Consider the following 27352-nt stretch of genomic DNA (forward strand, 5'->3'; position numbering starts at 1 on the left):
ATGACCTCTTCGTTAATAATTGGCTAGAACCCGGATCCATCAAATCTTCAGCTAAATGGGGTGCTGCCTGAAGTGTATTCCATTCATTGTCGTAATAAGAGGTTGAAAACATTTAACACGCAGCTTGCTGTGCAACAATGTATCAATTCGCTATTACAATAGCTATATTCTTGCTACAATGTGTTTTCTCTGTAAGCGGAAAAACTATATTTGGGGTTTTCAGAAGCGACTTGGCGAGGGAGCAGAGAGGTCAATACATCACCAATTTTTTCTATCAGGGTAGGTGCTCTACTGATTTTCAAAATTACATATTGCATGGCAAACTACGCCATGAGGCAATGTATTACTACTGTTATTCAGTCTGTGGCTGCATAATCCAGCGGTGTCATGATTCATGAACTCAGCATTCAAAATTCAAGTGAACAGAAAGAGTTTTCTTACTACCAGTAGTCTATGATGAGTTTAAAACGCATTGATGTATTGATAAAAAAAAACAGTCAGTGTTTCAAATCCTTTGTGTGTGTGTTATGTAGCTGGAAATGGGCTGATGGTGTATCGGCTGGAGAACGTGCCCGTGGCAGTGCGGAAGGAGGCGAAGCTGCTGATGTTCCACAACACGCAGGGCTTCGACAACCTGAGCTGCCTGGACCGGGTCTCTCGAGCCCAGATGTCTAGTGAGTCCCATTACATCACGTTGGCAATGGTAACTGCCACGCTGTGATTACACTTCATCAGATTGATTTAGTATTAGACCTACAACAAATAGCCTACAGACGCACCTGGATGCATGTGGTTTGTATTTGATCTGAGGGGCATATGGTTCTGTTCATTTTAGGATCACTACTGGCTTCACTGCTGGGTTTAAGGCAAAATCCTGAGTGCATGGCATGGCAAGGCATGCTCTGGTTCTTTGTCTCTGGTCTAGCAGTTCCCTCAGCTGATCAGTCTCATGCATGAGTCCTAGGGTGGCTCTCAAGTTCTCTCCTCGATCCTTGATGCTCGGTCCTCGAGGGGCGTTCGTGTTCCCACTGATCTATAATGGATAGACTGTCCCATTGATGCCGCCCCATCATTCTTTATAGATCCGTGAGGACAAGGATCAAGGAAGGAAGGGAGGATGTATAAAAGACTAAATGAGAGGCACCCCTAAACTCTTCTGCAGCACTGCTCTGATTAACTCATTGGGTGCCTCTCATTTAGTCTTTTATACGTCCTCCCTTCTTTCCTCGGTCCTCGTCCTCACTGATCTACATGAAGAATGATGGGGTGGCAACAATGGGATAGTCCATCCAGTGTTAGTTACAGTTCAGTGGGAACGAGCCTGGAGGATTGAGGATCGAGGATCGAGGATCTAGGAGAAAAGTTGAGAGCCCATCCTCTGGCTTTAGATCACAGGAAGTGATGTATCTCTTTCCCCCCCCTTCCCCTCCCCAGTATCACTGAGTGCAGAGGAGCACAATCAGACTATTCCTCAACAGCTGTATCCCCAAGCCTGGCACATCGTGTACGTGGACCGCTACACCTGCACAGAGCAGGACCTGGACAGCCCTCTGGAGGACGTCCGCTTCCAGATCGTTCTGCTGAATCCGGATGTTGCAGGAAACCCGATGGACCACTTCAGTGCGGAGGAGGGAGGTAAGTGGAGAGCTCACGGTCCTGATCTACCCAGTGACCTTACAGTGGACATGCAATACTGGATGTTTCTATCATCATTTATGAGATTGGGCCCCACTCTGTAAATACCAAGAGGTATAACACGGTCAAAGAAGCTGATTACAAAAGTTATCTAAAGTTACATTTTTTTTCAAATAAGCTTAGTGCCATCTTGCAATGAAGTAGAAGGATGACATCATGATGTTTGCACAAGAGCCACAAAATAGCTATGAAGCGGCACTTGATCTTTTACCGTGCTCCTTTAGCCCTACATGATCAAATACCCCAAACCATAATAAATTGAAGGATGGTGTTGCTATGGCAATATGGCTGACCTGGATCTCGTCCTCTCAGGTCTCCACAGCTTCTACTTCCTGCTGATTCTGGTCTACTTCATCGCATCCTGCATCTACATGCAGCCGCTGTGGCAGGCGCTACACAAGGGAGGCCCTATGCACACAGTGCTCAAAGTGCTCTCTATCGCCCTCTTGCTGCAGGGGATGTCGGTGCTCTTTAACTACATCCACATGGCCAGGTGGTGGCAACAATGTTTCGCATGAATATATAATCCATCAGCAATTCATCACTTCATTATAAATCCATTAAATGTATTATATATGTTTCTACTCCATTATATGTTTTTTATATATGTTTCTACTCCATTATATGTTTTATATATTATATACAGTATGTTTCTACTCCATTATATGTTTATATATGTTTCTACTCCATTATATGTTTTATATATTATATACAGTATGTTTCTACTCCATTATATGTTTTATATATTATATATTATATGTTTCTACTCCATTATATGTTTTATATATGTCTCTACGCCATTATATGTTATATATGTCTCTGCTTGTTCCCTCTTGTGAACGTAGGTATGCCAGAGATGGTGTGGGGACCCCGCTGATGGGGAGTCTAGCTGAGTGTGAGTTGTATGTTATGTATACAGTTACAGCATATTATTCAGCATATGTATAGTGATTGCCCTGCACCAGAGGGTTCCAGCGCTATCTTACAGCCAATGGGTCCCTTGGTTACTGGCTATTAGGCTCAAAAACTTAAATTGTTGTGAAAGAAGAAATTAATTATTACAATCACTGAAAGTATAGGTGCAGTATAAGGATTAACAGTTTAATTGATCTTTATAATCCCTGTGTGTGTGTGTGTGTGTGTGTATATATATGTGTGTATATATATATATGTATATATGTGTGTGTGTGTGTGTGTGTGTGTAGTCTGTGACATGGTGGCCCAGGTGCAGATGCTGTATATGCTGCTGAGTCTGTGTATGGGGTGGACTCTGAGTCGGAGCAGGAAGTCCCAGAGCAAGCCGCTCCAGTGGGACTCGTCCCCCACCTCCACCTCCCTCGCCGCCGCCGCCGTGCTCACGCAGGTGCACACCACATCTGTCTCTTTTAGATCATATCTCTGTTCTAGTTTACTTTTTAATAAGGCATTTACAAAAAAGTAAAAGATCACCGCTCATCCGTGTGAGGTGCAGGATTTAGTATAAACTTGTGGATTTTTAAGAAAAAATCCGCACACTTCAGGTCTTTGTGCAAAAAATTGCTTTACTGAGCAAGCTTTCGGTTGCTAGACCTTCATCAGGCAGCTGAATAAGGCATTTACAACCTGTCCTGTGCCTCTATTCCCAGCCTGTCCTGTGCCTCTGTTCCCAGCCTGTCCTGTGCCTCTATTCCAACCTGTCCTGTGCCTCTATTCCCAGCCTGTCCTGTGCCTCTATTCCCAGCCTGTCCTGTGCCTCTGTTCCCAGCCTGTCCTGTGCCTCTATTCCCAGCCTGTCCTGTGCCTCTATTCCAACATTTTCTGTGCCTCTATTCCCAGCCTGTCCTGTGCCTCTATTCCCAGCCTGTCCTGTGCCTCTATTCCCAGCCTGTCCTGTGCTTCTATTCCCAGCCTGTCCTGTGCCTCTATTCCCAACCTGTCCTGTGCCTCTATTCCAACACGTTGTTGGACATGCGATCCATTACACTGTCCTTCCCATGACACCTCCATGCTGAATAGAACACCTGTAGAATCACTTTTCTAAAATCCCACGTGGTGATGCTGATGCTGCGGTGGTTTGGTCTCCAGGGCGTCCTGCTGATCTGGGAGCAGTTTGAGGACACGGAGCACCACAGCTTCCATGCGCAGCGCGGCGTCCCGGGCGTCCTGCTGCTGCTGCTGCGGGTGCTGCTGGCGCTCCTGCTGGCCTCCGTGCTCTACCACATCACCTCCGCCGAGCGCAGCGCACTCAAGAGGGACTTCTACCTGCGCTTCGCCAAGGTACAGTACAGGTAGCACACCCGCAACAGACCCGCAACAGGACACACACCTTTTTATTTATTTACCTCCGCCAAGGTACAGTACAGGTAGCACAGCCGCAACAGGAAACACACCTTTTTATTTATTTACCTCCGCCAAGGTACAGGTAGCACAACCGCAACAGGAAACACACCTTTTTATTTATCTGCCTCCGCCAAGGTACGGTACAGGTAGCACAACCGCAACAGGAAACACACCTTTTTATTTATCTGCCTCCGCCAAGGTACGGTACAGGTAGCACAACCGCAACAGGAAACACACCTTTTTATTTATTTACCTCCGCCAAGGTACAGTACAGGTAGCACAACCGCAACAGGAAACACACCTTTTTAGTTATTTACCTCCGCCAAGGTACGGTACAGGTAGCACAACCACAACAGACCCGCAACAGGAAACACACCTTTTTATTGTCTGTCTGTCTGTCTGTCTGTCTGTTAGCAAGATAACTCAAAAAGCAATGGTACAGTAGCACAACCGCAACAGACCCGCAACACGAAACACACCTTTTTATTGTCTGTCTGTCTGTCTGTCTGTCTGTTAGCAAGATAACTCAAAAAGCAATGGTACAGTAGCACAACCGCAACAGACCCGCAACAGGAAACACACCTTTTTAATTTATTTACCTCCGCCAAGGAGGTATATGTTTTCATCGGGAACCGGCGTTTGTTTGTTTGTCTGTCTGTCTGTTAGCAAGATAACTCAAAAAGCAATGGTACAGTAGCACAAGCGCAACAGACCCGCAACAGGAAACACACCTTTTTATTTATTTACCTCCGCCAAGGAGGTACAGTATATGTTTTCATCGGGGACCGGCGTTTGTTTGTTTGTCTGTCTGTCTGTCAGCAAGATAACTCAAAAAGCAATGGTACAGTAGCACTACCGTAACAGAGCCGCAACAGGAAACACACCTTTTCATTTATTTACCTCCGCCAAGGAGGTATATGTTTTCATCGGGGACCGGCTGTCTGTTAGCAAGATAACTCAAAAAGCAATGGTACAGTAGCACTACCGCAACAGACCCGCTACAGGAAACACACCTTTTTATTTATTTACCTCCGCCAAGGAGGTATATGTTTTCATCGGGGACCGGCGTTTGTTTGTTTGTCTGTCTGTCTGTTAGCAAGACTCAAAAAGCAATGGTACAGTAGCACTACCGCAACAGACCCGCAATAGGGCCGCAACAGGGCTCGATGGTGTGTTGAGCCCCCAACATCGTCTTCCAGGCAGCGCTGCCACCGTTGACTTAAAGGCACTTAATCCTACCCCTAACCCTAACCCTAACCAGCGCTGCCTTGAAGACAACGTTGGGGGCTCAAAAGTCAAAACACCAAGAATCCGCAACAGGAAATAATACACCTTTTTTATTGATGATAATATTGCTATTTTTGTAATTGTTCATTGTTATTGTTATTTATTTGTATGTCGCTTTGGACAAAGGCGTCTGCTAAATAACTATAACCATAACCATAACCTTTTTAAGCGTTCAGAGTTCAGTGTTGGGATTTGTGTCCAATCTGAAACTGTTTGCTAATCAACTTGTGTGTTCTGTGTGAACTCAAAGGGCTGCTTTCTGTGGTTCCTGTGCCATCCCGTGCTTGTTCTAATCTCAGGGATCTTTAACGAGCACCAGCAGGAAAAGGTGAGATGAGCAAGACAGCTCAGAGCATGATGCTGGACATGTATACTGTATAAAAATGTTCTTTTATTTATTGTGCTATTGGGCTGTTGTGACAAGTACATTTCCCATTTGTGGGATTTATCTATCTATCTTATCTTATCATAGAACTAAACACTCACACACCAAACACACTAATCGGCCAGTGTTCCCTGTCGTTGGTGTCTGCTGTAGGTCATTGCTATTGGGGTGATCCTGTGCCAGTCCATATCGGTCATCATCCTCTACCAGCTCTTCCTGTCCAGGAGCCTGTATTGGGAGGTGTCCTCTCTGTCCTCCGTGACCTTGCCTCTGAGCATGTCCAGAGGGCCCCGGGACCGCTTCTAACGCCCGGAGGTGGCTTCTGCATGTTACCATGGATACACACACACACGGAGCTGTGGTCAGACTGCTCAACAATCACAGAGGAGAGAAGGTCTGTTTTGAAAGCGGACCGTAACGGTCACGCGTTTGTGCAGAGCTGCAGACAAAAAGGACGAGCAACTGGAATGTTCCGAGTGAGACTGATGCTGGAGACAACGCAGGACACCGATTGATGAACGCTGGAACACAGGACTATTTTGCGCTCATACGGCGCAGAGACTAAAGGTTCTACAGCCTCGAGCTTTATGTACGCGGAGGGGCTGTTTCCTGAACTTAAACGAGCTATAAATGTATGTACAAAGTAACCGTGTGATCACTGTTTTGCTGTCTCTTTTGGCATATTTATCTGAATTATTTGTATATGATGTTTGACATGCATGTCTCCTATCAAAGACATAGGGCAAAACTCATTTTAGTTCATCATCCACAAAGCTTTTTTTTTTTCCTTTTAAAAAAACACAATCTCATGGGTGACACATAATAGCACAGAGGCAGTTGTTACTATGTTGCGGTGAGGGTCAGAATCATTTCTATGCACTGAAGATGATGAAATAATTATTTTTTAATAAAGGTGCAATTTAGAATTTGAGATGTATGGTTTCAATGATTGAAACAGAGTGGGTTGACATGTTTATCAGATAGTTATTTTAATGGTGAACTTACAGTAGCCACACAAACATTGATGTATCATGGTATCACTGATTGCCAAAACAAAATAAAATAGACAATAGTGTTTAAAATTGGCCAATAAATACCCAAATCAAGACTTAATCAAAGACCATGACCAATTTATATCTCAGTAAGGTTGGAAAACAATGATTTTGATCTATTGTTATTTTTGGTAGCAGCTGAAGTGGTCTTCGTGTTACTTGGAAAGAAAATAATAAGATATAGGTCATTATAAAATAACAAATTAAATAATGATAAGATGAGTCCTTATATAATAACAAATGAAACAAATGAAACATATGGGCCCTTCATAGCCTTGTCATCATTTTTCTTGTTATCTTTCAATTTTCACAGAAATCACCATTTAGATTTCTTTCTGAGTAAAATTCCGTTATATTCAAGTAAGGTGCTACAGTGGTTTAGACACGGTTTGAAGTGTAGGCACTTTGGTATCTTTCCCTTGCACGCATCCTCTTCAGTCAGCATTTCTCAAAACAAACATTCCTCAGTAAACTCCACATGGTCGAGACATTATACACAACAGACTAACCAACTGGCCTGAAATGTACTCTGAATAAAAACGTGTGGTTTCAAAGGGCTTCAATGTGACCACCTACCATAGTGATCAATCGCTGTTGATCCACATGAAGCAGTGTAAAAGAACAGGCACTTGACTTTACAATAAAATAAAAATAAAATACAATAATAATAATAATCTGAAGTTGATTGAGTGTGTAAAATGCAACAGCATTTACTTTACCAGCATTATACTCTTGACATTATTTTCTTGAACGGACGTATACATTTTCATCAGTTATACTCCATAATATAGTGAAAATATATCTCTAAATATGATGAACGACATCTTAAATAGAAAACGATTCCAGCTATTTCAGCGGAGGTGATTCCTCAGTGGACTCCAGAGCAGTTGAGACCTTAGTGCTAGAAGTATGCGCTGGAGTGAAATACTTTAACAGTGAAGGCAACCATTACAAATGCCACATCAGTATCAGACAGCACCACAATGTGGAGCTGCTTGGTCTTCATTACAGAACTATCATTTGCGTGAGATATAAAAAATGATATTACTACAAAACAGTCATTTATAATACAAAGAAAATACAAACATTCAAATACAAACACGAAGAATGTAGGCAAACATTTTAGTTTAGTTGCCTTGGATACCAAGCTGGCTCCAGGAGTCTCTTGGTTAGCCTAACATGCCTCTTTACCTTAAAAACCTCACTGTCCAACTAACAAGTCTCTCCGAAGCTTCAAATGATCTCTCCTTTACACGGATCAACAGCCCAGAGTGCACTCTAGCTTCATAGGAGAAAGTCAGCTTCAGTATATATACGTGCACAACATATTAAAAGGGTCACTCCTGTCAAAATAGACTTTTTTAAAACTTTTGTTTCTGTGCAACAATTCCTCTGTTGTTACACACATATTACAGGTGGTCAGGCACATATGTTGAGTAAGTGCATAGCTTTTGAGCACAGCAGCTGTTTTCTAGCCTCTTTCAATAGCCCTTCATAAACCTACAGCATGACTCTCTTGGACTGGCATCCCCTGGGGGCTAATGAAACATGAGAGAGAGAGCGAGCACCATGATCTCGTAAGCGACTGCAGTGCGTCCCTGGTCCTAACAGGCCGTGCTGTGTTGCGGAGCGGACACGTGATGCATTATGGGTCACGAGTGATTTTATGAGCTGGGCTTCTAGTCTGAGGAAGAGCCCTGGGGCTCAAAACGTCACTGCAAATAAAATAAAATAGAATGAAAAAAAAAAAACCCTTTAAATGGGAGCTCCCTGTTGTTCAAACCGTCTCTTACTCCGTCTACACTGTTCTGCTTTAGATCCCGCCGCATCCAAGATGGCCGTTTCGGACGTGGTACGCTCGGCCTCTCTGGCTGTCCACCTTGTCCTCCTGCTGCCCCATGATCTCAGTCCACAGCTACAGCGCTGTCTCAAAGATGATGAGGCTGCCGTCTCCAGTAGTTCCTTTAGAGGTCTGACTGGTTTGACTCTTGTTATATGCCTGTGTAGAGGGGACAGAAGAAAGCGTGTCATCGTATGTAAGTGACATGGCACATTGAAATGCAGGTGGACTACTGCCAAAACAGTTAATCAAGTTTATCATTTAAAGAATTCAGGCGAAGCTTGGGCTACTTGTCAAAAACAAACAACAAAAACCAAACACTTTGTTTAAGTTTTTAGCAGACTCTGGATCAGCGGTGTGGGTATAAGCTCCCCTCTGTGCTGAGCAGTAGTCCTTCGTTAGCGTGACACAGAACAGCATGCTGGGACATGTTTGGGAGAGCCTCGCAGCCCCCTTACAATCCGTTGCCATGGTTACGGACACAATGAGCCTCGTCAGTCAGCGGTGAAAAAAAAAAGTGGTTTACTTTGGCTGCTCGTATCCTACTGGACTCTCTCCTTTCAACTTCCCACTGAAAGTCTTTGTGCTAATGTGCTGAAGACTTCACACAAATATTTGAGTCTCCTGTCATTCATATAAGATAACAGCGACTGCCGTGGACAGTTACAGTCTTCAGTCTTTAGTGCTTTACCAGATTCTTTGTTGTATTTATACTTGAAACGTGTTTAACACCAGGTTCATCTGACCTTGTGTTAAATCGATTTAAGTGTTTTTAAATGATTAGAACAAGCATTGACTAATTGATGGCCTAACTGATGGCTTGAAAAGGATATAACTGTTCAAAGAAAAACTATTTAATCTTAACACATAAATTCATTGTAGCTGTGCAGTGTGTTTAGACTTTGTGCATCGTCAGCAAAGTCTAGGAACAGACCAATGGATGTCAAATACACTGACGTATGAGTGCTGTCTGACAGACAAACCTGTTTGGCCATCTGTATCAGATGCGCGGTCTCCGCTTTGCCCGTCTGCTGAACCATCTTCAGGAACAGGCTGTCGGGGTTCTGCAGGAGGGTGTAGGGCTCGTCGTACTCGTGGATGTGGCCCGCATCCAGAACCTGCCAACACACACAATGAATGGCTAGCCTGAAAGTTGTCGGTTCAATTCCCGGCTTCCACCGTTGTGCCCTTGAGCAAGGAACTTAACCCCAAGCTGCTCTGGGGACAATGTAATCCCTTGTAATATAGTTGACATACGTAAGTCACTTTGGATAAACAGTGTCTGCTAAGTGTAATGTAATGTAACAGTAAGAGTTAAACAAGTTCAGCTGTAAACTGCGGTTTGAAACATGGCTGATGAGAGAGGGAACCCAGACCAGAGCGTTCCTTTGTCTGATGGACATTAATGGAAACGTATTACAGTTCAGCACCCAGAAGAGCACAGGAGTCTCAGTGTTTCCATGAGATTTCCTGTGATTCTGAAGCCAAGGAATGACCACTTCTACATGACAACGAGAGAAAGCAGGACGCCACAGATGGCTGCCTCACCAGGATGCGGTCGTTGTCAATGATGGTGTTGAGCCTGTGAGCGATGGTGAGCACTGTGCAGTCTCGGAACTTCTCTCGGATGGTCTTCTGGATCAGCTCATCTGTCCTGCAGCACAACATCAAACCACATTAAAGGAGAACTAAACTCATTTAACTAGGATTAAAGGACAACTTAATCAAACCACATCAAAGGAGAACTACACTCGTTTAACTAGGATTAAAGGAGAACTACACTCGTTTAACTAGGATTAAAAAAGAGCTTAATCAAACCAGAACTCTGACTATTTTTCACATAGATCTTCATCTCTTGGAAGAAAAAAAACAAAAAACGGTGCTACCTAGCTTGAGTTGCTGCAGACAACAGCTATAGCAGCCAGGCAGCTGATATTAAAGATGCCCCCATAGTGTAGCACTGTAACTACCCGACTAATGTTAAAGATGCCCCCATAGTGTAGCACTGTAACTACCCGACTAATGTTAAAGATGCCCCCATAGTGTAGCACTGTAACTACCTGGCTAATGTTAAAGATGCCCCCATAGTGTAGCACTGTAACTGCCTGGCTAATGTTAAAGATGCCCCCATAGTGTAGCACTGTAACTGCCTGGCTAATATTAAAGATGCCCCCATAGTGTAGCACTAAAACTACCCGACTAATATTATAGATGCCCCCATAGTGTAGCACTGTAACTGCCCGACTAATGTTAAAGATGCCCCCATAGTGTAGCACTGTAACTACCCGACTAATGTTAAAGATGCCCCCATAGTGTAGTGCTGTAACTACCCGACTAATGTTAAAGATGCCCCCATAGTGTAGCACTGTAACTACCCGAATTGATCTAAAGTGAAATGCACTTTAGATCAATTTTTCGGACTATTGGGGGTACATACGTTGAGTTGACACCAAAATCATGTCATTCGGATGTATTTTGAGAAAGTTCGAGTTCGGATAGAGAGTCCAGAATGAATTTAATCGAGTCCGTACCTTTCCGGAAATGTTAATAAAGAGTTGAACAAGCGTTGCCAGCTGCAGCAGCGACATTTCCGGAAAGGTACTGACTCGATTAAATTTATTCTGGACTCTCTATCCGACCACATAAAGACGTGGGGATACTTCGGTTTGGCTTTAGGGACCCTCTACTCACTACCACATAAGTGTAGTGTTGTTTGGAACAGTAGAAGAGGTATAAAAATAGCGTTTTGTAGCGGCGAAAGACATGCCCGCGTCACTTCCAGGCTAACGAGTTTTGGCTAAAAACGGTGAGCTTTCTCAAAATACATCCGAATGACATGATTTTGGTGTCAACTCAACGCATGTACTCCCAATAGTCCGAAAAATTTATCTAAAGTGCATTTCACTCCGGATTATCCCTTTAAAGATGCCCCCATAGTGTAGTATTGTAACTGCCTGGCTAATATTAAAGATGCCCTCCAGAGTGTAGCACTGTAACTACCTGGCAGCTGATGTTAAAGATGCCCCCATAGTGTAGCACTGTAACTACCTGGTTGCTCTATTCTCCTTTTAGCACCTCTTCATAAAAACACCCCTGAGAGCAAAAACCCAAACTACTCTCCTCTGTTTTAGCCCAATCAGTGGTGAGTGACCCGGCCGGCGGTGTGCTGTCCAGCCTCCTCACCTGGGGTCCACGTTCGCAGTGGCCTCGTCGATGATGAGGATGTTGTTCCTGCGGAGGATGGCGCGTGCCAAACACACCAGCTGTCTCTGGCCGATGCTGAAGTTGGAGCCCGACTCGGCCAGCACCGTCTCCAGACGCCCTGGCAGCTCGTCCACTACCGACTTCAGCTGGACCTGCGCGGATTAGTACAGATTAGTACAGATTATTACAGATTATTGCATTGGATTGGATTATTGTATTCTTGAATTTCCCCTTGGGGGATCAATAAAGTATCTATCTATCTATCTATCTGGAGGGTCAAAGGTGAAAATGCCTGCGTAACAAACAGAAATCATATTTGTTGTCATCATGCCTACACATCTTGCCATCTCACATCTAAATATGAGTTACTGTGAGTGTGTGTGTGTGTGTGTGTGTGTGTGTGTGTGTGTGTGTGTGTGTGTGTGTGTGTGTGTGTGTGTGTGTGTGTGTGTGTACCTCCTCTAAGGCGTTCCAGAGCTCCTGGTCAGAGTGCTGGCTGAAGGGGTCCAGGTTCTTGCGCATGGTTCCGGTGAAGAGCACGGGGTCCTGGGGGATGATGGACATCTTCTGCCGCAGGTCGTGCAGGCCCATCTCAGAGGTGCGCAGGCCGTCCACCCTGATCTGCCCCTCGGGCTCTGCCAGCCGGAAGAGTGCGGACACCAACGAGCTCTTTCCTGCACCTGTCCTACCAACGATGCCCACCTGCAAAATACAACAGAAAACAGTAAAGTTACATTTTAATTCAGGATATGCACAGGGGATGTGTGAAGCTATATCTTAATTCAGGATATGCACAAGACCGGTGTGAAGTTACATTTCAGTTCAGGATATACACAGGACAGGTGTGAAGCTATATTTTAATTCAGGATATACACAGGACAGGTGTGAAGTTGTATTTTAATTCAGGATACACTCAGGACAGGTGTGAAGTTACATTTTAATTTGGGATACAGTATTCACAGGGGATGTCTGAAGTTATATTTTAATTCAGGATATACACAGGACAGGTGTGAAATTCCTTGTTCTATTGGTAGGGAATTTCCCCCAGTGGCCAATCAACATCCAAACATGACCAACGGAGCAGTCTTCTGTATTACAGAATACACCCTCAAAATTACTAACCACGACTACCAACCACCAACTCACATACTGTCCAAGTATGTCTAAGTCCATTACCTTTTCTTTGGGCTTGAAGGTAGCGGTCATGTTCTTCAGAACGATAGGTCCGTCCGGGTAGTAGGAGAAGTTGACCTGGTCGAATGTGATCTGACCTTTGCTCGGCCACGAGGGGGGCGGCCGCTTCTCCGTTTCCCATGATGCCTCAGTCTCCAGTTCAGTGTATTCCATAACCCTCTCCACAGAGGTCATCTGATCGCACAAAAACAGTCAATATGAACACATGCAGACTTGTAGAGAGAGAGAGAGGGAGAGAGAGGGAGAGAGAGGGGGAGAGAGGGGGAGAGAGGGGGAGAGAGACACACACACATACTCTCACACACACACATACACTCACACAGAAGACAGCCATACTAACAGCTACATCTCAAGATATTCTGTTCTTGTTTTGTCCTGCGTTGACATAGTTCCACAAAAACACACAGTAAAAATTGCAATTAGTCAAGTTCTAAGTTCTCTTACAAGGTTCTCCACTTCTGCACTCTGCCGGACCCCCCACTGGAACATCCCCATCAGAGTCACTGCGTAGGAGAGAGCCAGGCCCACGGACCCCGCGTCCAGACCTGCCGAGAACACAGAACCAGTTAACAAGAACAGGGTCCAGATTAAGCCCAGAACCAGTTAACAAGAACAGGGTCCAGATTAAGCCCAGAACCAGTTAACAAGAACAGGGTCCAGATTAAGCCCAGAACCAGTTAACAAGAACAGGGTCCAGATTAAGCCCAGAACCAGTTAACCTGAACAGGGTCCAGATTAAGCCCAGAACCAGGTAACAAGAACAGGGCCCAGATTAAACCCAGAACCAGTTAAAGGAGGGCTATTGTGTGATGGTGGACAAACAAACTCTAAACCAATGAAAGGAGAATAGGGCCCAGTTATAGGAGGTCTAAAGGAGGGACTAAGAATAGGGCCCAGTTAGGAGAGAGACTACTGTGTAACGGTGGACAACAAATTAATTCCAGAACCAGTCAAAGGAGGGACCAAGACATTTATGGGGCCTTTCAAGGTGTTGTGTCCAAGCCATCAGGATCGTTATTAAAGCAGCTCAAACTGAAAGTGACCGTGTAATAGAATGTATTGGTCCACGCCTGACTTCAGGCCCAGTGCCTGGCCACGGTCAGCCCTGCAGCAGCCTGATATCAGTGATATGGCCATTTATCTTACTGTTCTGGAGCAGCAAACTCCCAAACGCCGTGATGGTGACGAACACGGAGCAGATGCCGTCCAGCCGCACGGCAAACCAGCGCGACGTGGTCAGGAACAGGAACCAGGCCTCTGCAGGCAAGAGCACGTCCACATATAATATAACATATATAATCATATGGAGATCAGGCAAGAGCACGTCCACATAGAATACAACATACTGTATATAATAATAGAGCACATCCACATATAATATAACATATATCATCATAGAGCACGTCCACATATAATATAACATATATAATCATAGAGCACATCCACATATAATATAACATATATAATCATAGAGCACGTCCACATATATAATATAACATATATAATCATAGAGCACATCTACATATAATACAACATATATAATCATAGAGCACATCCACATATAATATAACATATATAATCATATGGAGATCAGGCAAGAGCAAGTCCACATATAATATAACATATATAATCATAGAGCACATCCACATATAATATAACATACATCATCATAGAGCACATCCACATATAATATAACATATATAATCATAGAGCACATCCACATATAATATAACATATATAACTAGAAAATGTAATTCCATGGAAGGAATTACCATTGCATGTAAATGCAAAAAGGTTGCTGACTGTGTAAAACATTCCTATTAGGTCTATAGTTAAAAAGACAACTAGGCTACACAGAAGAATAGATAAAAAATAACCCAATTACATTTCCACTGAAATTACTTGGAAAGTCACATTTAAAAAGTGATTTATGAAAATGCATCAAAATTGTGGATATAGGCTATTATGGAAAATAACTCTTCATTTATTAGAATGTAAGACTGAAATGAAGTTGGCAACTTCAAACGAGTTGCAAGAGCTGACACTTTAGTAGCCTACAGTGAAACGACTGGTAGGATAGCTTATAGCCTTCATATCTACACTAATGCAGGTTAAAAGTAGGCCATAGACTTAGACACCATTGGAATACGGAATACAATTTCAAACAACGCCAATCAACTATGATGCAGCAACAGGTATGATATCTAGCAAATGTAACGTTAGCTTACAGTAGGATATTTGTACAGGATGAGCTAGTATGTTCTTCGAAGTGTCTCCAGGTGTGTGATTGTCCTAATAGGAATGTACAAGCTGTTAACAAAGGTTTTTAATTTGTGAATGATACCGAAAAACCTAGCCTGGAGCAAGTTTGGTTGTCGTTAGCTAAATACAGTGTTAGATTTACGTTGACGTTAGGTTAGATTGTCTTTAGCTGTTGATAACGTTACCGAGAGCAAACCGGTTACTGTAACGATATAAACAAATCAAGTTAGGAGTAGCCTAACAGGAGACAAGACGATAACGTCCTGGTTTACAGCAGCTATGGCATGGTAGAATGTTTTCATAGCTGTTAGTAGGCTACTCAGCACGCAGCTACAGTTTAATGAGTAGACAAAACATTCAGGTTGCAGCGGTGGCATGGCTTTAGTTTGGACAGAGAGGGTTAAAGCGGATCAAAGATCCTTGATTACTGACAGCTGAGCACTGACGTAACAATTAGTCTTTGCCGCCAAAGGATCTCAATGTAAACTCTATGGGAATTTTAAACTCTTTTATCGTAAATATCTCAAAAAGTATGAAGTTCACAAATGTCAAAAATACAATCGTCAAATCTCCGTTACAAGATCTTTGTAGGAGTGCTTGAATGACGTCAAACGGTTAAGTGGTTTTAGCGTTATAAATCGTTGATTTTGGTCGGAGGAAGAATAATTATCCCGATAATAATAAAAAGAACAGGGATAACAGTACATTGCATTTACATGCAATGTAATCATAGAGCACATCCACATATAATATAACATATATAATCATATGGAGATCAGGCAAGAGCACATCCACATATAATATAACATATATAATCATATGGAGATCCGGCAAGAGCACATCCACATATAATATAACATATATAATCATATGGAGATCATGAACCCACAGGTTCAAGCTAGAGCACATGCACCGGTCACTAGATAATGGGTGCCTCTCAAACCGTGGTGTACTGGTTAGGGCTTGTAACCGGAGGGTTGCCGGTTCGATCCCCGACCAGTCCACCACGGCTGAAGTGCCCTTGAGCAAGGCACCTAACCCCTCACTGCTCCCCGAGCGCCGCTGGTTGGGCAGGCAGCTCACTGCTCTGAGTTACTGTGTGATTCACCTCACTGTGGGTGTGCTGTGTGTGTTCACTAATTTGGTTAAATTGGGTTAAATGCAGAGAAACAAATTTATTTTTATGCCTCTAATGTGATAGGATCAGAAGGAACAGCTCACCTGAGTGCAGGTCCTGGTGAGCGTCGAAGACCTGCTGGAAGCGCTGCTCGGCTCTAAAGGCCCGGATGGTCCAGAGACCCTGCAGCGAGGACGACAGGTGGGAGAACACGGGGCTCCGCGCTGCAGAACAACAGAGAACACACACACACACACACACACACACATATAAGTACACACCCCGGATCGTAGAACAGAGAAGTACACACCCCGGATCGTAGAACAGAGAACACACACACATATGAACACACCCCGGATCGCACAACACGTAACACGACAAACATGGAACTCACTGCTAGTGCCAGGTAAACCTCTTAGCAGACAAACATGGAACTCACTGCTAGTGACAGGTAAACCTCTTAGCAGACAAACATGGAACTCACTGGTGGCTTCAAGGCGTTTTATGTCTCTGGAGGTTCTAAGGAAGTAGCGGCGCAGAAAGAGAAACGCAATCAGCAGAGGGATCACCGGCAGAAGGATCCAGAAGATCACGGAAGCCGCTACTGCAATCGAGCCGATGATTTGCAAAAACACCTAGCAACAGACACAGGCAAGCGGTGTTATCCCAACATGAAGCAGGTTAGTGCAGCTTACAGTGTAGTTCTCCACAATACGCAGTGTCACACTGGAAAACCTTTTCACTGTCAACGCACAGTGTCAACGCACTGTCAACATTTGAATGTGGCTGGATTGGATTAACCCTTTTAAATTAGGCATATGTAAAAATAAATTCATCTCTGAAAGACTGAAATTTAAGCGACAGCGGCATTCAACATTCTATTATTTCCGGAAAAGTGTCGAGGTGATGACACACGGAGCAGCTTTTTGAGCAATGTTGGCTGATAATCACATGACCAGTTCCCAGTGTTCTGATTGGATGATCATGGAAAGCTGCCCACTGATGACTACAGGTCTCCAGGTGAACAGCGGATGGGCAATATCAAAGGGAAAGTGCTCAGACAACTTGGCTCAGAAACACTGCCAGACAACACTGCTCAAAAAGTTGTTCTGTGGATCATCACCTTCTAGTTCTTCTTCAGAAAAGTTTGGTTCCTGTCAGGCACTGTCAGGTTTTTTTTGTTTGATTTGCTGTTTTAACTTGCAGTTGAATGCAGTTCAGGTTTGTTCACTTGATTCATGATACATTTAACTTTTCATAGTACTTTGCACTATGGAAAAACTTCTACAAAAGGAAGGACATGTTTACTTCTGTGATCACACTGAAGAAGAGCTTTTAGCTCAGAACGTTCACCATTATCACGCTGAAGAGCTTTTAGCTCAGAACGTTCACCATTATCACGCTGAAGAGCTATTAGCTCAGAACGTTCACCATTATCACGCTGAAGAGCTATTAGCTCAGAACGTTCACCATTATCACGCTGAAGAGCTATTAGCTTGGAACATCCTAAAGGGTGATTAAAAGTTGGCCCTGTGGGTGCTGTCCTTATTTCCCCTAAACATTCATTACACTACAGACAGAATCCAGCACCCAGTTGACTTTTTTCAGAAGTTTTTGAGTGTGTGTTTCCACTTAGCTACACTTCGGTTGTAACCAAGGCATATTTGTGTGTGTCTGGGATGGTAGGAGTTGCTGACACAAGCCAATGACATTTTCTGTAAATAATGTTTGTCCTTTTGGCCAAATCGTTTCTGTTGCTCAAATGCCTGCACCCGGGCATCGTTTTCTGAGAACCTTGGGCTCTTGTCCATCCACATGGTGAGAACAAGCCAAAAATAAAATTCCAGGACTTTTCCCAGGCTTTCCCTGATAGAAATCCTGAATTTCCATGACCATACGGGAGCAAGCACTAAAGGAAAAGGCCAACAACAATGCTGCATGTAAATATATTTTCATATATTTACATTTTAAACTGCTACAACAAAATGACATGATATTTCATAACTTTGCCCCCAAATTTATATAATTCATGTACTTTCCATGCTTGGAATATATTCAGTAAAATTCCAGAAATGTCCTGACCAGTGGGCTCCCTGAGAGAGTAAAGCTTGGAGTCGACAAATCAACATCTGTAATCATCAGATGTGCGTACAGTACGACACCTCTCAGCAGAATCATAGCTAGACTATCTAACTAGACTATCTATTTTCAGAACTCAGAAGCAACACACAACAAGAAAATACTATAAGTCACCTGAATGAAATCTACAAAAGTCCACGGTAGCAATGAATCCAGCTGGCCAATATCTTTGGAGAATCGATTCAAGATTCTTCCTGTAAATAAATAATAATAATAATAAGGAAAAACATAATTACATTTTCAACTAGCAAGCAAGTATAACTTTTAAAAGCACCAATATATTTCTGTGCATATATGCCCATTTAGAAGTTAACACATTTTATGTCTGAGATTATTTTCAGGTTTCTTTTGAGATTGTTAAAACACTAGGACAGAGATAGGGCCATGCCTTTTGGTCATAATGACAGTTGGAGTACTTGACAGAGAAAACAAGCAAGTGCTCAAGAAGTCATATTGAAGCATCGGGAATGGACAAGATGCCACATCAGGCTCTTTAGGCAGCTCATACAGTATATCTCCAGTGGAGCATCAACTCATTCTGCTTTTAAATGGGAGCTGACTGACCACTAGCAGTAGTGAATGTGAGGTGATTTGCGTGTACTGGATATATCTATCTAATATATTCATACTTGTTTATACTGGATATATCTATCTAATATATTCATTCTCATCTTCAGGGGTTTCATGTCCTGTTTTTTGTCGTCTTTATCTGCAAATACAATATCCTCCACAATTATTGCTCATAATGGCAAATTATGGTGAATTTACTGAATTATCTTAATCTCACACTGCCAACTCATCTGGGATTAAATGTGTGAGACACTTTAAACCCACATTACTGGCACAGAGCATATCACACACACTCACCGATTGGGTTGACATCAAAGAAGCGCACAGGCGTGCGCAGAATGCAGTTGAACATGCGCTCGTGCAGCTTCTGAGTGGAGCGGATGAGCACTTTGAAACACATCAGACTCCGCATCAATCCAAACAGCAGCGTCGCTCCCGTCAAGCCTGACACCCAGAGAGGAAGCACATGGAAACGGACAAGGGAAAAAACACCATACCTGCTCATTACAACGCAATACTGAACCCATCTACAACACAAATGTATTTAATCAGTCATGTTATGCGCTTTCAAATTTCATCGTACATGTTCAATAACAATAAATACGTTCTATTTCATTCTGTTAGTGTCTCTGCTAATGCCTCTTTCAATTCTAGGTCCCAGTAGATTGCAGGGATATTCTCTCAGGAATCAGCAGGGAGTACATAAGCAGAGAGCATATACTGTAGGTTACCTGCATAGATGCCCAGATAAAACTCCAAGTCCAGTTCTTGAGGTGTTGATGTGCTGTTGTGAGAGAAGCCGTCAGTAACAGCCACCGTGGTGTTCAGCTCCGCCTGCTTGGTGGCCCTGTCAATCACAAATAATATTAATAACAATAGCAGCAACAACAACAACAACAACAACAACAACAACAACAACAACAACAACAATAATAATAATAATAATAATAATAATAATAACTAGAAATGCAATTCCAAGGAATTACCAGTGCATGAAAATGCAAAAAAATGTAGATATGGCTACTAAGGTGTAGCTAGGGTAAACATGGTGGTTGCATAGTTTAAAGAGAGTTGATGGTGTTAAGGTAGACATTTTAAAGCTTAAACATTCCTGTCCTGACTTAACTAATGATTTCTAACAGGTATTCTAAAATGTTGACTATGCTAACAATGATAACCAGGTTGATAAGTTAACTTAGCTGATGATTTCTAGCAGTAATGCTAAAAATGTTAACTATGCTAACATTGCTAACTATGTTAACAATGCTAACCATGTTGATTAGCTAACTTAGCTAATCATTTTAGCAGATGTGCTAAAAATGCTAACTATGCTAACAATGCTAACCAGGTTGATTAGCTAACTTAGCTAATCATTTTTAGCAGTTATGCTAAAAATGCTAACTATGCTAACTATGCTAACAATGCTAACTTGCTAGTGAGGACTTTTATTTTGAAACAGTAGTTGCTAGGGTATCCATGGTGCCCACTATCAGGAATAAAGAAGTTACTGTAGTATAATCATGTTGGTTGCTATGGAAACTGTCAAAAACGCTTAGTTTTAATGGTTGCTATGTTGGTTGCTAGGTACATGGAGGTTTCATTTAGTTGACTGGAGGCATAGTTGATGATAACTGACAGTTGGAATGGTTGAACAGTTAAATAGTTGAGTAGTTTCAGTGGTTAAATGATTTAATAGTGTATTATTGCAGTGAGGACTTTTATTTTGAAACAGTTGTGGAAAGAGGAAACAGTTAACAGGATATGTAGTCTTCACAGAGAGATTGTATGCTTAAAGCCTGAGAGAGAGAGGGCTGCTGCAGGTGGGGCTGGCCACCTGGCATAAGATTCTAATTGCTCAACGACCCGATTGTGATGTCATAGAGGCCAATGTTAAGTCTATGGGGAAATTTTGAATAGTTTTTATTTAATAGTTCAAAAAGTATAAAAGTTACAAAGTTGAAAAGTCATAGCAACCCGATCCATTAGAATACCTACGTTACAAAGTTTGAATGAAGTTTCTAAGTTAAACGGTTGAAGAGAAATTGCGGTTAGAAAAAGTGGTAAGCGGAATAATAATAACTAGAAATGCAATTCCAAGGAATTACCAGTGCATGAAAATGCAAAAAAATGTAGATATGGCTACTAAGGTGTAGCTAGGGTAAACATAGTGGTTGCATAGTTTAAAGAGAGTTGATAGTGTTAAGGTAGACATTTTAAAGCTTAAAAATTCCTGTTCTAACTTAACTAATAATTTCTAACAGGTATTCTAAAATGATAACTATGCTAACAATGCTAACCAGGTTGATAAGTTAACTTAGCTGATGATTTCTAACAGTAATGTTAAAAAATGCTAACATTGCTAACTATGTTAACAATGCTAACCACGTTGATTAGCTAACTTAGCTAATCATTTTAGCAGTTGTGCTAAAAATGCTAACTATGCTAACTATGCTAACCAGGTTGATTAGCTAATTTAGCTAATCATTTTTAGCAGTTATGCTAAAAATGCTAACTATGCTAACAATGCTAACTGTGCTAACAATGCTAACCAGGTTGATTAGCTAACTTAGCTAATCATTTTTAGCAGTTATGCTAAAAATGCTAACTATGCTAACAATGCTAACTGTGCTAACCATGCTAACAATGCTAACTTGCTAGTGAGGACTTTTATTTTGAAACAGTAGTTGCTAGGGTATCCATGGTGCCCACTATCAAGAATAAAGAAGTTACTGTAGTATAATCATGTTGGTTGCTATGGAAACTGTCAAAAATGCTTAATTTTAATGGTTGCTATGTTGGTTGCTAGGTACATAGAGGATTCATTTAGTTGACTGGAGGCATAGTTGATGATAACTGACAGTTGGAATGGTTGAACAGTTAAATAGTTGAGTAGTTTTAGTGGTTAAATGATTTAATAGTGTATTATTGCAGTGAGGACTTTTATTTTGAAACAGTTGTGGACAGAGGAAACAGTTAACAGGATATGTAGTCTTCACAGAGAGATTGTATGCTTAAAGCCTGAGAGAGAGAGGGCTGCTGCAGGTGGGGCTGGCCACCTGGCATAAGATTCTAATTGCTCAACGACCCGATTGTGATGTCATAGAGGTCAATGTTAAGTCTATGGGGAAATTTTAATAGTTTTTATTTAATAGTTCAAAAAGTATAAAAGTTACAAAGTTGAAAAGTCATAGCAACCCGATCCATTAGAATACCTACGTTACAACGTTTGAATGAAGTTTCTAAGTTAAACGGTTGAAGAGAAATTGCGGTCAGAAAAAGTGGTAAGCGGAATAATAATAATAAGAAGTCTAGGAAGAACAGTACAGTGCATTTTCATGCACTGTAATAACAAAAAGGAATGCTGAGCAAGAACAAAACACTTTATTCTAAAAGAGGACCATTGACAATCTATTTGAAATGTTCTTACCAGTAGGCTAACCACCAGTCCTGAAGAACATAAGTGACCTTCAAAGACAAACACATGACAATATTTACTATACTAACAGTATACGCAAATATGAAGCTAGTCTACCTTCATTAATACATGACAATATTTAACAGAACACACAAATATTGATCTATTCTACCTTTGTTTGATCTCGGCGTCACAGACCTACCCTCAATTTATACTCAATGAATAAATAATGGTTGAATGAGTGAATGAGTGAATGAATGAATGAATGAATGAATGAATGAATGAACAAAGATAGCTGTGTTCAGGTCACCATAGGAATATTGCTGCAACCAGTATTTCACTGATGTTTGTTAGTGGCTAGAGGCATTGTTTAATACTGCCCACCCCAAGCAAGTCATAGGCAGTATATTTCTACATGTCTTTAGAAAAAACAAATTGCCTGGCGTATCATCAAGTTGAAGACTACAGAAACCTTCTAAACCTCTACCACAAGTGCATGTGGACGAGCATGTCGACGAGCCTTTATTTAATCTCTCTTCCCTTACGAAATCTCTCTTTCGTTCGTTAGAGAGCAGTAGATTTTGGGAAGAGCCGTGACTCAAAGACTTAATCATGTATTTCATTTGTACATGCGGCTTGTTACAACAGGTCATTTGAGAAATGAACTGGGGTTCTCCACGAACTAGGGGCCCATTGATCTGTACGAGACAGCTCTTCCTCAGACGACTTTAGGAGGGTATGCCGTATGGTGATTTTGTGTAACTTCTTGTTTTTCGGCCATCTTGCTACTCGTATGAAGAGCCCTTGGTATAAACAGAATGCATGATAATACTGGTAGTCTGGTGGTCAATTTAAAGCCAAACCCTGACCCATGTGTCGACATACCTGGGCAAGAATACTGAGCAGAATGAGGCCGAGCAGAACCACCACATTGGCTCCTGCTCGCATGTACTTCACATACAGGCCAGCTGGTATCGTGCCTTCTGAGCGAGTCTCCTCCGACATGGTGTGCACATGCTCTGCCTGTCAACAGCAAAAAGTCACACATATCAACATTCACATCTTACTACGCAAAACCAGTCAGACAGGCAAACAGGCTATACTTGTCTAGGGATTTAAATCAGAGCAGATTACACTTCACAAATGATTGACGGAAGCCATCAAAAAAAAAAAAGGAGTGCAAAAGTTCACTGTCCTTTTATGAATATTCACAGAGATCTTATTGCCCCCAATACACACAGGCACACACACCTGACAGCACTGAGGTGCATTCAAATTCGCAAACATAGGCGAACGTTTGCAAACAGTTTTCCATTAGCCTTGAGTTTTCGGCTGTGTGGTGTCGTGGTTACCGGTAGGCTGTGTGGTGTGTGGTGTCGTGGTTACCGGTAGGCTGTGTGGTGTCGTGGTTACCGGAAGGCTGTGTGGTGTTGTGCTTACCGGTAGGCTGTGTGGTGTGGTGCTTACCGGAAGGCTGTGTGGTGTCGTGGTTACCGGTAGGTTGTGTGGTGTCGTGGTTACCGGTAGGTTGTGTGGTGTCGTGGTTACCGGTAGGTTGTGTGGTGTCGTGGTTACCGGTAGGTTGTGTGGTGTGGTGCTTACCGGTAGGCTGTCCGACGCATCTTGAACCGAGTGGAGCGAGGACGCCTGCGAGCGCACGGAGTTCTGAGAGAGGGTTCTGCTGCGGGCGGACTTCAGTGTGGCGTTCTGCGACCCGTCCGCGCTAGGGGTCGCCTCCTCCTCCTCCTCACTCTTCAGCAAGGACGTGAAATCTACGCCCGAGTTCTGCAACTCTAAAAAGGTCCCTTTGGCCACCATGTGTCCCTGTAACAGATCCAAAAGAGAGAAAGGGGTTAGAGCTGGTCCATCGTGTGGAGGTGTGTGTTTTAGAGGAGAGGAAAATGAATGCGAGGAACACACCTCTTTCAGAACCAGGATCTGATCTGCTGCTTTAAGGTACTGCAGCTGATGGGTCACCAGGATGCGAGGCTTCTTCTTTAGTAGGCCACAAATACACCTGGTTAAAAGCAGAGGAATGGGTCAACAAACTTGCAATGAGTCCCCTCAAAAGTCCCCTCTTCTCAGAATTCAGAACATGTGACTGTTGGGCCTCTACTGTATCTCTTTGTAAATGATCCTGCACTTGCACTGAGTCCTCTCAAAAGTGGTTCGGTATGAGCGGTTTGGAAATAAAAGTTGCTAAATAAAATGTTTAAAAAGTGCATCACTCTGGTCTAGTCTCAGTAGCTGTAGTGTCATCATATCAGTGTATCACATAGTATGTTTATTTTCATTAAGGCCCTCACTCACAGTGAAAATAAAACGGTTGTTGATGTACTCTTTTTTTACCCAAAAAAAAGAGTACATCAAAGTGTATCTTTTTACCTCCACCAAGGAGGTTAGGTTTTCATAGGGGCTTGTTTGTCTGTCTGTCTGTCTGTTTGTATGTTCGCAAGATAACTCAAAAAGTTATGGATGGATTTCAATTACATTTTAGGAAAGGTCTGAAATGACCCAAGGAAGAAACCATTCCATTTTTGGAGTGATCCTTATCACCATCTGGATCCAGGAGGCGGTTCTGTTTTGGCGGAGGTCTGCACTCTCGGAGTGCTTTTCTAGTTTCCCCAAGCATCCGAATGTGTGTCACACAGACTAATCCAGGGAAGACACAGGGCAACTTAAGTCTTCTGAGGTGAAGTCAACTTACTGTTCAAACAAATGCCTTCCGACCTCAGAGTCCACAGCACTCAGAGGATCATCCAGCAAGTAGATATCAGCGTCCTGATACACAGCCCTAGAGAGCACACACACACACACACACACACACACACACACACACACACACAAACACAGACACACACACACGTATGTATCCGCATCCTGATACACAGCCCTGGAGCACTCATGACAGAGAGCACAAACACTTTAAAGAGGAACTATGCAGGTTTGTCCAGGTCTGTTTTCTCGTTTTACGCTTGCAAGTGTCTCTGTAGAGCTTCCCCTACAGCTTTAGCATGTATATCTTACAACACTCAATCGGTCCGTCTGCATTTTCATGAGCATGATAGCAAGGCTGCGTCGCTGCAAGACTTTCTGTTTGTCAGTGCACCGGCCCACCAGCAAAAAGTTGCAAGTGTAGTTTTTCCGCTCACAGATGCTACTGTAGGTGGAAGTGAAACGGCCACCATTCAACCCGCAAAAAAGACGTACTGTATAACCATTCCAACGACTCCGAAGCTGTTCAGTTAAGCTAAATTAAACGAAAAAACCTGCATAGTTCCCCTTCAGTCAACATCAATCCTGCTTAGCCGAATCAAAATATTTAATTCATAGCATCCCAAACATTCATGGTGTGTAGTCTCTGAGTTCTTACTCAGTTTTCAGACACATTGCTTTGGTTAACTGAAGGGCTAGTTTCAGTATAAAGGCTACAGGCTACCGGCTACACAGAGTGCAAAGCCATAGGTCTATTTGGGCCACTCACATGTTGTCAACACAGAGCTAAATGTTTACATTAAAGGTATTAAAGGGACCAGCGCTGAATGGTGCTGCATGGAAAATAAAGCACACCCAGAGATAGTAATGAAGGATCTTTGGCACACCTTCAAAGCCCCCAAACCTTCAAAGTCTACAGTCTACAGTCTACAGTCTACTGTACCAACTAGTTAATGACTTAAGGGAAAATTCTCCCATGTGTGTAAGGGAGCGTAAGTAAAAAAAAAAAAGCTCTTTTCAGTCTGTACACATTGTGCCCTTAGGGTCCTTTGAATCATGATCTCGAGCATAACAGGTTCCTTGAGGTCTACAGCTTTGTTAGCATAGATACGATACATTGACATTTGGAGAAGCAGCTAACTGAAATGTTCTTTTTCAACAGTGAGTTTTAAATGATGATTTTGCACACCTCAAGCACGATTTTGCACACCTCAAGCACTTGACTCTTTCGTTAGGTCAATTCTTTGAGAGGTTATGTGATGACACACCACCATGGCCGTTCGCTATTTAGTTCACTTTGTTTATGTTTGTGTTCTTGCTGGATTAAAGAATTGTCAGCGAGAAGGTCAATGACAAAGTCCACGTTTTCAAATCAATCTAAATTAACGAGGTGGTGGATCAGTCTGGTTCTATTTAAACAAATAAATCACGCCTCTTTCATAAGGCCGTTTTGATTTCAAACGTACGAGCCGTGGGTGTGACAGAAGAGGTAATGTGGGAGTGCACGACACGTTCAATTGAATCAGTCATGTGTCGGCCTGAGCCCTTCTTCAGATCATACCGTACCTGGCCATAGATATATATATTGGTACCTGGCGAGGTTAACGCGGGCTTTCTGTCCTCCGCTGAGGGTGGCCCCCCGGTCCCCGATCACAGTCAGGTCTCCCTGAGGGAGCAGCTCCATGTCCTAGGAGCACAACACACACATCAGTCCACAAACCAGACAAAGAACTTAGAACCAAGCTATAAATAGCAGCGTACTTAGAACGTTTTACAGAACGTAAAGCAAGTACCCTCTTCAGAGCACAGGCTTTCAAGACCCTCTCATAACTCTGCGTCTGCAAGTCTTTGCCAAACAGGATGTTGCTGCGGATGGTGCCTGGGAAGACCCAGGGCTGCTGGGAGGCGTAGGTCAGGTCTCCGTTGACCTCCACCACGCCCTTGTCTGGGGGCAGCTCGCCCAAGATGGCACTGAGGAGGGAGGACTGTGGAGGGCACATGATATCTGCTGTGAGAACCTTCACTGTCAATGATATTAGTCATGTTTTTATACATAACTGATGTTAGTATGCATTTATTTTCTGTTAATCGCTTCGGACGAAAGTGTCTGTATAACTATATAAACTATGTATAAATATTTTTAAGCAGTTAAGGAATA

The 27352-nt window shown here is 42.8% G+C and overlaps 2 protein-coding genes across 3 annotated transcripts in view; one reads left to right on the forward strand and one right to left on the reverse strand.

Annotated features, from left to right (window-relative positions):
- Positions 1 to 56: 56 nt before the first annotated feature.
- gpr180 (G protein-coupled receptor 180) lies at positions 57 to 6614 on the forward strand. Its single transcript, XM_062527460.1, has 9 exons — positions 57 to 279; positions 534 to 674; positions 1435 to 1635; positions 2008 to 2188; positions 2541 to 2590; positions 2901 to 3058; positions 3760 to 3951; positions 5552 to 5629; positions 5840 to 6614. The coding sequence occupies exons 1-9, from the start codon at positions 138 to 140 to the stop codon at positions 5990 to 5992; spliced, it is 1296 nt and encodes a 431-aa protein (XP_062383444.1). The 5' UTR covers positions 57 to 137; the 3' UTR covers positions 5993 to 6614.
- Positions 6615 to 27352, reverse strand: part of abcc4 (ATP binding cassette subfamily C member 4 (PEL blood group)) — a 39140-nt gene continuing 18402 nt past the window's right edge. For both annotated transcript variants that reach the window (XM_062527458.1, XM_062527459.1), the window contains 20 exons: positions 26988 to 27179; positions 26787 to 26881; positions 25187 to 25273; positions 24400 to 24496; positions 24082 to 24303; positions 23365 to 23502; positions 22492 to 22529; positions 19796 to 19911; positions 19362 to 19508; positions 18609 to 18688; positions 16840 to 16990; positions 16460 to 16579; positions 14123 to 14233; positions 13421 to 13521; positions 12959 to 13150; positions 12239 to 12484; positions 11762 to 11934; positions 10127 to 10232; positions 9562 to 9696; positions 6615 to 8737 (listed from right to left, as the gene is read on the reverse strand). In XM_062527458.1, coding sequence (XP_062383442.1) covers positions 8654 to 8737; positions 9562 to 9696; positions 10127 to 10232; positions 11762 to 11934; positions 12239 to 12484; positions 12959 to 13150; positions 13421 to 13521; positions 14123 to 14233; positions 16460 to 16579; positions 16840 to 16990; positions 18609 to 18688; positions 19362 to 19508; positions 19796 to 19911; positions 22492 to 22529; positions 23365 to 23502; positions 24082 to 24303; positions 24400 to 24496; positions 25187 to 25273; positions 26787 to 26881; positions 26988 to 27179 — 2631 coding nt within the window. In that variant the 3' untranslated portion in view covers positions 6615 to 8653. The remainder of the gene's footprint in view (positions 8738 to 9561; positions 9697 to 10126; positions 10233 to 11761; positions 11935 to 12238; positions 12485 to 12958; positions 13151 to 13420; positions 13522 to 14122; positions 14234 to 16459; positions 16580 to 16839; positions 16991 to 18608; positions 18689 to 19361; positions 19509 to 19795; positions 19912 to 22491; positions 22530 to 23364; positions 23503 to 24081; positions 24304 to 24399; positions 24497 to 25186; positions 25274 to 26786; positions 26882 to 26987; positions 27180 to 27352) is intronic.

Source organism: Sardina pilchardus, chromosome 23 (genome assembly GCF_963854185.1).
Source record: "Sardina pilchardus chromosome 23, fSarPil1.1, whole genome shotgun sequence".
Taxonomy (NCBI): Eukaryota; Metazoa; Chordata; class Actinopteri; order Clupeiformes; family Clupeidae; genus Sardina; species Sardina pilchardus.